The sequence below is a fragment of the Cupressus sempervirens genome, chromosome 3 (genome assembly GCF_028749045.1).
Source record: "Cupressus sempervirens isolate cs-2001-9-10 chromosome 3, ASM2874904v1, whole genome shotgun sequence".
Taxonomy (NCBI): domain Eukaryota; kingdom Viridiplantae; phylum Streptophyta; class Pinopsida; order Cupressales; family Cupressaceae; genus Cupressus; species Cupressus sempervirens.
The window spans coordinates 421,590,333-421,601,863 of record NC_143120.1 but is presented as its reverse complement, the minus strand read 5'-3'; the positions used below and the strand labels follow the sequence as shown (position 1 = coordinate 421,601,863).

The following is an 11,531-nucleotide window of genomic DNA, read 5'->3' as shown; positions in this document are numbered from 1 at the left end:
ATTGCTATCAAGATTCAATTGTACACTTGTTTTCTTTTTTGAGTCAAACTCTTTGACCCATGATTCATGAGTAGTGGTTCACAAGAACCCATCTACCACAAGAATGAATGGAACAATTAGCACTTATTGCATCTCGATAATGCTCATAAGGTATAGCAAGCCTTCCTAGGAGGTCGCACATTCCAGTATGACTCCAACTCAAGCATGCTCAATAATGGAGTTGTTTCCTCCATCATTACCCCCACTTAGCTTGTCACCCCATTTGTGAAACCTTTTACAAACGTTGTGCCTTATGAACCACCCATTATAATAGGACCTTTTAGATCACCAATTCATAATTAGGTGTTTTCCACAAGTCAATTTGTGATATTGACATCAATATGCAACTGCGTACTTTTTTTCTTAGTCAAACACGTTGACCCATAATTCATGAGTAGTGTGTCACGAGAACCCATATCTCATCAGAATGAATGGAACACTTAGCACTCATTGCATCTAGGTGATATTTGCAAGATTGAAGGGTTGAGCTTTCTTTGGAGATTACCCATCTCAAGGTAGCTCCAAACCAAGCACACTTAATCGTGGCTTACAATGTGAAGAGCACTTAGCTTGCTACCCCTGTAGCAAAACCAAAATTAAGTGTCATTACTTCTATTTACACCTTAATTAGTCTAAATTGTCTACTTCGACGCATGCATATTATTGGATGCAAATCAAGTAAATAAGTTGGACCCAATCGTAGTCTCCATACTTGACCACATATTAAGAAAATGAGGTATTTTGATCCCAAGGCATATATCAAACTTTTTTTTTTCAAATCCCAAAATATCATAGATTTCAAAACACCTATTTAGATTATTCGTTCAATTATAAATTGTCATTATTTATGTTTATATCTTGGTTATTCTAAATTATTTATGCTTATATGCATCATCATTTTTGGATCAATCCAGCCTAACGTAAATTTCATTTTTATTTCCATCATTTGCCATTCTATTTTGGTTCTTGAGGTTGATGCATTTCTTCAAGAAGTTAGCATGTGACACTTCATCATTTACTTGAGTTCACGTTGCACCAATTAGCACCTTGTCATGTTGACAACTTAAAGGTGGGCAACTTGAATGAGCTATTTGTGGAGAGATCGTGATATAAGAAATTTGATAATGTGTCAATTGTTTTCCTTGATCCCTTTGACATCTTGATATCATAGAAGAGTCATTAAAATTCCTTCATTCAATACCATTCTTAAAAAATCACTTCCACTGACTACTCTTAGATCATAGCCTTATTAACTTGCACAGATGTGCATGTACAACCTATTATATCATCTTATTGCTTAGGAGACTCTTGCAGTTTTGCATGTTGACAACTTAAAGGTGGGAAACTTGAATGAGCTATGTATGGAAGCAAAGCTTTACAAAACAACTATATTTTCTTGGTCAAGCTTGGTAATAGAGGAATTAATGATATAAGAAATTTGATAATGTATCAATTGTTTTTATTGATCCCTTAGGCATCTTAGTACTGTAGAAGAGTCATTTAAGTCCCTTCATTCAATGTCATTCTTGAAAAAACACTTTCACTCGCAACCCTTGCACAAATGCACATGTACAACCTATTATATCATCCCGTTGCTTAGGGCCTGTTTGGTGAGCAGAATAGGAATATGTATTTTGGAATACGTATTCCAAAAATTGTGAATTCCTTGTTTGGATGCATCAAAACGGGATTGGAATACGAAGCAAAAATGGAATACATATTCCATTTTTGGCCCAAAAATGGGGTTTTGCAATTCCACCAAAATAGGTGGTATTGGAATACGTATTCCTATTCCCTTTTTTAAAATTTTAGAGAACATAAATTTTCAGGTCCGCGAATTCCCATCAAATATTGGCTGAACCAAACAGGGAACAAGAATACGTTCTATTCCAGAATACGTATTCCAGAATATGTATTCCAGAATACGTATTCCTATTCCGCTCACCAAATGGACCCTTAAAGTCTACTGCAATTGTGACAATTATTTGTGCATGTGAATTGCCAAAAGAATATGCTAACACGTTTCTTTATCATCTACTTTTTAAGTAAAATTCCAATTGCCCACTTTAGCGATATAACTAGGCAACATAAGTATTATTTTTCAAATATTTGAATAGCTCTTATTTTAATCATCCTTCTTTTCTAAATACAAGCGATGAAAAGTTTGTCGCTGCTTAAAGAACAGAGAATATAGGAGATTTGGTGTTAAAGGATATTCAACACGGTAAGTCTGACAAATTCGTAACCTGTAAATTTTAAAACTTTAAGGATTGATGCGGAATCGCCTTGAATTGATTTAAGATGCTTAAGAGCATGTCATGTATAAACTATAAACTATTGAAGAATTCAAACCTTCACGAGTCACTCCTGAATCTTAAGGAACTCGGTAAGGAGTAAAAAGGTCGCTCCAGTCAAAAATATGCAATTGTTGTCATTTACAATCGCACATGAATTCCAAACTGTTCATCAATTCTATATCGCGTTTTATGCAAGAAGATTGTGGTGAGTTAAGCTTAATTCTGTAATTTCCTTGTGGCAAAACCATAATGCTTAATAATACAGCTGGACTTAGAAAAGATAAGCTCCACGGAAAATATAGTCACCACCGCAGTAATTCCAGCAGATATCATGTAGTTTGTGGCTTGGTAACATTTCTTTAGATGCAAAGTATGCTTGCATTACGCATCTGGAGCTTTGAGAAAAATGTATTGCCAAAGGGCTAATGAAATTTTCCAATATGAACCTTGATGTGCAATGAAAGAAAAGAATTATTGCCCCCACATGAAGTAGACTCAACATGTGCCATTCTCCATTGGCTTCTTCTTCATATTGAACAGGTAAAGGGTAGCTTGTTTCAAAAGATAACATCTAGCAGACCCATATGTAAGGTGTGCAAATGGGAAGAAATTTTATACACAATCAACTTTGGCTTGACCCATGACCTAATTATCCTTTCGATTAGCCTCGAGAACACAAGAGAGCAACAAAATGCTTGATAGACAGCATTATTGCTTTAAATTTTACCAAAGATAAACATCCATCAAAAATCCATTTTCATTTTACAGGAACATCTTGGGAAGTTTGGCCAAATATGTCAACACAACCATCCCATTTACCCTGCTCTCTTGCTTCCCAGTATCCACCAATAAACTTATATGTATCTTGGCCCTTCTCTTTCTGAAACCATCGAGGTTGCCACCCCCTTTCTTGTAATTTCCTTGACTGCAATTATAGGATACAATATAAGATTCTCTTAAGGCTTAAGCTTGTTAATGTGTGTATATTAATATATTACCGAACAACGTACCTGCCGCTGCCTCTGTTCCAACCTCAATTTATCTGCATCAGCCTGTTCATACTCGCCATTTTCCAGATGTCGCTGATCAGGTCTCAGCCTTGAATCAGTTGGTGGTAACTTTTCCTTTTATATGTCAATTCATGTTCGAACATTAAAAGATTAAAGAGGCAAACCAGAGAATAATTCAAAACAAAATTTGACAAACTCAGTATGAAATTGAAAGTTACCTTTAGTCCAGGCGTTAATTCGTTAAGAGTTATTGCAAAAGATGTCAGATTGTATCTGGTAGGGTTCTTTGCAGGTTTACTTTTTTTCCATAATAAGCAAGCCTCAGACATTGGATCAAATCCCTTGGGCTTGGTGGTAATATCACCAAGAATATAATACATGCTCTCATCCCACTTACCTAATAATGTTGCTACTTTATTTCCATCCCTATCTTGCACAAATCCTTGTACCTAAAGATCACAAAAAATTCAAAAACAGTTGTATTAAACAAACTGACATTTTGCCGGATATGTGTACTGGTATGGGAGACTTGTTCATATTAAGACCGATATGCCAAAAACCTCTAATGCCTAATGTGGTAAACGTGCCAAGTCATAGAAAACAGACATCCTGGGATCTACAAAATCACCTGATGAGGGTTACGATCAATTATGGATTGCTCCTTAAATTTTAACTTGCAAGAATATTCACAATTGCCTTGTATGCGCATTGTCCCATAATGATCACAGTATAGCTTTCCCAAAATGAGATTATAAATAGATGTGGTGACCTGCAACCAAATCAATATCAAATTTAGTTGTAAGAAGTATAATATATATGGTAGAGTAATATATGTGCTCATGAGAAGTACCTTACTCCACTGAAACACCTCACCATCTTCAAACTCTAGTGTGAGAATTCCTACAGGATCAACTTGGATGGACCGACCCCAAAATTTGCTCTTTAGATTACTATCTCCCCAAAATTTCCATCCTCTACCTTCACAATGGCATGCAATCAGCATAGGATGATGGCTGACCTGCACAACAGTAAGTGCACGGCTTCAAAGGTGAGATAGATTCATATACCCAGTTGCATTATTGAATATACGGCACAAAACTCAACATGAATAAGCAAGAGAGCTCTTCTTTGAAATCTACATATGTAGAAAAAATTGATAGTGATACATCTTCCAATGCCTTTCTTGTCAAATGCCAAAAAAAATCTTAAATTGAATGGTTGATGTTTTAAAAGTCCGTACATAGGAAAATCCTTGTCCCTTGGAACAATGTAAAAGAATAAGAATCTATCAATCACCAATCAAACTATTGAAGGAAGACTTCACCTTTAAATTTTAAAAATGTACATTACTTTTCTTTGCTCACTTAGGAAGAGATACCATTCAAGGGGCTTTAGGATCTAAAATCATGGAGTGATCCCCGTGAGATGAGGAAAAAACTTCCTTAGGATAAATTATAATCTTATCCCAGAAAATAAGAGCCCCCAATTTTTAACTTTCAGAATTTTGGCAACGGCATGTTGGTTGGGCCTGGAATTTCATCCTATAGTTTATGACTTTTTGGTACTCCACAAGGTATCATTAAAACTATAAGTCAACCTTTTTTTTCAGGTTTTTCATTATTTTTTTAGCATTAGCTGGTGCTGAAAAATCCATAAGACTACCCGCTTCATAAAATTTATCAACTATAAAATCCATAGGGTTTTTTGACTGTAGAAAGTCCCAGATTTCAATGCCCCCTGAGAAACTATGGTCTCACTACATGGGACCATTAACCATAACATATTCAAAAGTGTCTCATATAGCATAAGAAAAGACCCCTGGTTTGAATCCTATGAATAAGGATTGTATCTTAAGATTTGGGAAAAAAGACCCTATAGTTGATAATGGACCAATAAGTAGGATAGGAAATGCCGATATTTAATGTCTTTTTAGTAAGAGTGACTAAAAGTAAGATTGAAACCTCTTACTTATATGCTCAATAATAGAACATAAGAGATAGTACATTAGTGTATTTATAACTATGCTCAAGTTAATTTGATTCTGTTTTGTGTGCGTACATTGTTTGGAGGTCATATGACCTAGCTGTTAAGACTTAGGAAAGGGTGATCAGCTAAATTTAGAGTACTTTCCCCTACCATGTTTATCTCCCCTACCATGTTTATCCAAAAAATATTAAATTCAAAGAAATGTTAAATACAAACCTTCTCTGCGAAAAAACGAAGGCCTTTATCTGGATAATCAGCTTCAAAGGTTTCCCCTAAAAGAGGATTAAAAGGCTTACAATATCGACCTTCTGAAGAAGAATATCCAGAAACTGCAAATGCCGCTACATACAGTATACGCATCAAATTGTTTCCCTGAAATGCATCAAAAGCACATGTTAATCAGATTACAAATTACTTTTGGCTCAACAGCCTACATCAGGAAATGACTGTACAACTTGCAACTCTTTATTTTGCCAGTAACTATTTCACAGTGAATACAAAGAAGGCAAGTACAACTCCCCTTTGTAACAAGAAATTATTGAGAAAGTACTATTAAAGGAAACTTTTTGAAGCGTTATTCATGCCCAACTTATAGGAAAGCACCACAAAAGGAAAGGTAAGGTCTACGATCATATTGCTGTATTAACCAGGGTATAATTTTCATATATCCCTGAAGATAACCAACTTGATGATAGACTATATTTTAACGTAAACTTGACATTATTACCAAAATATATAATCTAGTAATGCTGTAATCTGAAGGGGTTAAAAATCGTGTCTGTAGAAGACATGAAACAAAGTTTGCAAGAAAAGAAAATTTTGACAGCTAAATTTCTTGTCTGCGTGATTCACCATGTAGCTTTATCTTTAATATTCCAATTCAAATTTCTGTATTGGATGATCAGATGGAGTGCAACTTAAATTGGAGAGGTCTGTGGGTTCCAAAAGCCTTCATTGATCGCAACTTTACCCAATCTAATAAGAGTTCCATGAAACAATCTTGTCCAGTATGTAGCATGCAGATTATCAATATTCTTGAGGTATGGTCATAAACTCAATTAATATTATGAATAATAAATTTATAAAACAAAGAAAATATTCATTAATATATAAGAAACAAACATTCTGTTTAGAGGAAATCTAAACTATGCTAAAAAATTCTTTCATATGCCAAAATGAAACTTTTCTGTCTTATTAAGAAATAGCTTACTTTTCTGCCCCATTCAGATGCCAGATCAATAAGGTAGGAATATTCCATATCTTCAAAGCATTTTTGCAGGGAAGAGAGTGGCTCATTAAAGTAGACAGGAAGACAAACTCGGGTAAGATCCTTCCCAATATTATCTTTAATCATAGACCACAGGCTGACTCCTTTCTCTTTTTCCTTTGGTTCAGGTAAGCTCTTTCGTCTTTCCACCAAAGGATAGTCAAAACTCAGTTCCATATCAGCATCAATCTCATTTGTCCCATTTAAGAAATCTTCACTGTCGAGAAATCCTTCATCAGAAGCTGTTGATATTCGCCTAAACCCAGAGCTAGAGCTTCTTATAGAGTCTGACAGAGAATCTTTTGTGTCAAAAAATATCTCATCATCTTCATCAGTTTCTACCTCTGCACCATCTTGTCTGTCATTGTCTGCTTCAGATTCTGTTGCACTGCCTTCAGAAAAGATAGTTTTGTCAAAAATAATAAAATTTCCAATAAAGTTATCGATGCAGAAACATATTAAGCAATAAAAGTAACAACCTAATATAAGATGAGATGAGCACGTAGTAAATCACTAGTATACAAATCTTTAGAAAAGTCTATGTAAAACGTGATGATAAATATCATTAGAAGACACTTATATTTTTACTTATTTACTTTTTAATATAAAAATTATTTTTAATATCATCATAAAAATACTTCAAAATTGTTATTATTATTATGTAGTTTATAAATACAAAAAATTATAGTTGAATCAATTTTATTTTCCATGTAAATATCACTTTTTATCTTAAGAAAATTAAATCATGATTCATGGAATTGAAATGATAGTTATTTTATTTACTTTATAGTTATTTTAAAACTAGAAATGCAGTTTTATTTAAAAAGTTACTTTATAGTTAGTATATTTACATTAAAGTAATTGTATGCTTTTAGTTTTAGTTTTTATTATTTTTTGTATGTTGGCTCTTAAATAGTTTTTGTTAACATGCTCAAGTCTCACTCTTTTCTGCCATTGTAGTGACACATATTAGATGTTTCATAGGAAACATGTTACATGCTTAAATAGTATAAAACTTAAATGTTGAGTTGAGGTACCTACCACATCCAATTCTGGTTATGGCATACCACAATAAATAAAGAGACAAGTTGTCATGCGTAATATTGGGTAAGCTACCACATCCAATATTGAGTGTGCGGTTGCCAAAAGATGAAAAAAGGTGCAAGTGCTGGAGGAACTTGACGAAAGGGAGACACCTATGTCATAGAATCTAGGCCAACTTTACCTGCTTTGAGAAAGCAAACTAAACCTATTAAAAAAAAGAGTAACAAAAGATTGATAACTTCTTATTTGACCATGTAGATGTTACATTGTTCTCAGACTCGGACTCAACACAAAGTCGTCAAGGATGACTTGAGGGGGCACTCAGCAAAAACTCAGCAGGATTCAACAAAAACAAGGTTTCTGGGAAGTTTTGCCTAGGTCGTACTTCTAGAGAGCCACAGATCATCGAGACTCAACGAGGGTGACTCAACTCGAAACTCGCCAAGACTTGGAGAGTCCGAGAACTATGAGATGTGATGTACCCCATGGTATACAAGATTTGGGTTATAACTTTTATCCTCTCTCACATAATATAAATTATATGATTATATCATTTTTGTAATTGCTAATTACTATTAGTAGAATTAAACTTTTTAAATTACACTACCCTACAAGATGCATTCACACTCTCACTACACAAATGGAAATTAGAAGAAATAGACAACGAAATCTGAGTCAAGGGTGGATCCAAAAAATTTTATTGTGTGCTATTAGTTTTTATTATTGTTGTTTTGAAGAAAATAAGACATTTGTAATATTTAAATGATTTAGCCTCAAAGGATTTTCCTAGATGTCGTGATATAGCATTGGGATTTTCACATCCGACAAAGCCACAACTCCAACTAATTATAGCTTTCTAATTACTCAGACACATTCTCCTTTTTTGGCCCTAGCTCAGGAGGTTGATAGGGGTAGCATAGCAACCAATGGGGAGATTTGTTTGGGCGGGTGGGGTTTGGGTTGTTGAAAGGTGTCCTATCCTCCCACAATGTGATGAATTTTCATATCTCTTCCTCCATATAGATATACTTTATTCAAAGTTGTAGAGCCAAAAACCAGTGGGAATGGCGAGTACTCTTGGGTTCACACCAGGACATCTTGATTTCACCTAGGGAATTGCCTGATAGGTTAAGTGGTACCCTAAGCACATATGATCTAGGTAATGCTCATAAATGTTTGAACCTGTTGGAGATATATCACTTCACACAAATAATCCACAGGCTTGGAATCCTCTTTTGCACTTCTTACATGGAGTATTTTGTTATAGATATCTGATGTATCCTTTGAGTATTTGAATGACTAATCCATTGTTTATTTCTCCTTATATTAAGCTACAAATGTACTGAGTTTTTGATCTTTGTGTACCTATTCCAAAAAATTTACATATTATTTCTTTAGCAAACAAGGTGTTAACATGAGTTTGGCATTAATATTTTGAAACAAAACCTTCAAAGAAGCTCAGTTTTAGCTCTTTCCTAAACAAGATCCTCTTTAATTTTCCTTGCTGCAATTTATGTGTAGAGGTTGAGATGACACATGAATCAATCCAAACACATTTCTCGTGATTTATAATTTTCAACTATTAGTTTAGGAAATTTATTGTCAAAGCTAGCAAGCATTTTTCTCAATTAAAAAGTAAATCTTAGCTCAGTTTCTGTTCATCCTTCTCCTAACTAAACTACAATAGTGATTATATAAGTTCACCAGAGATCACCTGAGTGAAGGTTGGAAGCAATTAGATGAGGAATTTCCTTCCACATTTGTGCCACTCATCTCTTTTAAGTTAAAGATATTTTTCTTTAACATGGTTCACAAGTGGACTAATTATCTTAATTATTGCCAATTGAAAAAATGCATTGGTATCCTTATCCATTGTTTTTCAAAATATTTATGGATTCTCATTTAAAGCAAACTCCATGCTAATTTTGTGTAAAGTAAACTTTCTTGTACTTTACACAATTAGGGATTTAAACATCTTGATTACTAATAATTATTTCTTTAGTTAAACAGCTTAATACCAATTGAAAAAAGAAACACCTTAAGAGGAATTTGAGATAATAAATTTGACGAACTAAATAAAGTAGAAAAAGAATGCAAATATGGTAAGTGTGTCCTCAATTTTGCAACAAAAGCAGATGCTATCAAAGTAAATGATGGAAATCCCAAACTACAAGAATTTCCCAATTGCTTGCACAATATTTATATAGTTACAAATTAATGAGATAGTTTATGGAATTGTATAAGTTTCAATTTGCAGACAGAAACCTACCACTATATTTTCCATGATCATATTCACCTATGTCATGCTGTTTTGAACAACATTGACTTGCATCAACAACTGTGGTCTCCAGATCCACTTTTTCAGCCTACAAAATTTAGATATGAGTCACATTTTCCCAATAATTAGAATCAAAATACCATCAATTTAAGATGCATGAAAATATGATAAATGTGCCATTCTATGCTCCAAAGTATTCAAAAAATGTCACAAATACAATGAGTGAAATGCATTTTTTGGAAAAACAAAAATGCTTGTGGTGATTTTTTTTTAATGTAAGAATAAACATGAAAAGAATAAAATAATACCAATAGAGCATGCGATTGGAAGGAAAAATCATAGTTAATAATGGTAAAGAAGAAAAACAAGAAGATGCTATTAATTAGAAGAGAATATTTAGTGATTTTTTTTATCGGTAATGGAATATTTAGCGATTTTGTTGGGTTCTTTGAACAAACATTTAAAATTTAAATAGCCATTATCTTCATGCTATCATGGTTCTAACTTCTAACCAGGGTTTATACCACATTAGAGACCTTAAGTTTACTCATTCATTATGTTTAGATTTTCTTGTGGAGACCTAAGTTCTATTCCCCATAGGGACATCTAAGGTGTAAGTCTTAAGTAATTCACATTCAATTGAAAAAAAACATTATGACACCATGTTCAAGGATTTCAAGTCTCCTTTTGAAGGGTAGAATTTTCTTTTCTGGTCTCCTTCCCTTTTTGTTAGAAAGAAGCTACAAATTTTGTGCAATTAGATGTGTTTTGAATAATGGAAAATATGTAGAAAATCTTCCACAACAAGCATCTTTTTATTATATGTATTGATAATGGAATGAAATAATGTGTTGATAGTTTACAAAATGAAGGAAATGTTTTATGTTTTATGTTTTATGGCTTATGGCATACTTAATCTTTTATGTTATTCTTCAAAGAAAATGATTAAATTTTATTTGGAAATCAAGAAAGTTTTTGTTAGAGTGAAAAATCAAACATACCTTGTATTTATTCTATAGTTTCTTATTTCTATTGTCTATTCCACAACATTTCTAGGATAGGGATGGTAGGGGGTGGTGGGATGCATTTCAAGGATAGTAGATCAAGGTGCAATATTTGGGGGTGGCAAGACTTAGCAATCATGTATGTCTTTTTTCTAGCCATGTCAATTTGACAGGAATTGTGTGCCATGTTGAGTTGAGTCCAATGCCAAAACACATTGAATCCTAAGTTTGAGCTCTTATATTGCTTGGAAATGCCGAGTTTGGAATTCTTAAGTGGAAGTTCAACATTTTTGGGTAGTTTTTTGCTCTAAATTCGCCCATTTCAACTGATGAAGTATTGACCCATAAAGAAGATGAATTGGCAAGATAATTTTCTAGAATTAAAAGTATATCAAATCATCAAGCAACTTTTGATCTCTTCTAGATTTGGAAAAAAAAAACTTTATGGGAAATGCTAGCAATTTTGTCTTGCAATTTCCCCTCATTCCATTTTTCCTTACACTTTTAAGCTCTTGTTTGCATTCTCTTTTTTAAGAAGATGCTTATCATTTTGTTTGCTGCAGATTTTTAATGAAACCTGCTGATTTTTCCCCTGTTAAAACAACA

The 11,531-nt window shown here is 33.6% G+C and overlaps 1 protein-coding gene across 1 annotated transcript in view; it reads right to left on the bottom strand.

Moving 5' to 3' along the window:
• Window positions 1-2,309: 2,309 nt before the first annotated feature.
• The window catches only part of LOC149566824 (oxysterol-binding protein-related protein 1A-like), a 32,275-nt gene continuing 23,053 nt past the window's right edge, over window positions 2,310-11,531 (bottom strand). The window contains exons 5-12 of the mRNA XM_089820148.1: window positions 9,913-10,009; window positions 6,543-6,991; window positions 5,549-5,704; window positions 4,197-4,364; window positions 3,975-4,115; window positions 3,565-3,795; window positions 3,347-3,460; window positions 2,310-3,261 (exon numbers count right to left, since the gene is read on the bottom strand). Of these exons, the coding sequence (XP_089676274.1) occupies window positions 3,094-3,261; window positions 3,347-3,460; window positions 3,565-3,795; window positions 3,975-4,115; window positions 4,197-4,364; window positions 5,549-5,704; window positions 6,543-6,991; window positions 9,913-10,009 (1,524 nt within the window). The 3' untranslated portion in view covers window positions 2,310-3,093. The remainder of the gene's footprint in view (window positions 3,262-3,346; window positions 3,461-3,564; window positions 3,796-3,974; window positions 4,116-4,196; window positions 4,365-5,548; window positions 5,705-6,542; window positions 6,992-9,912; window positions 10,010-11,531) is intronic.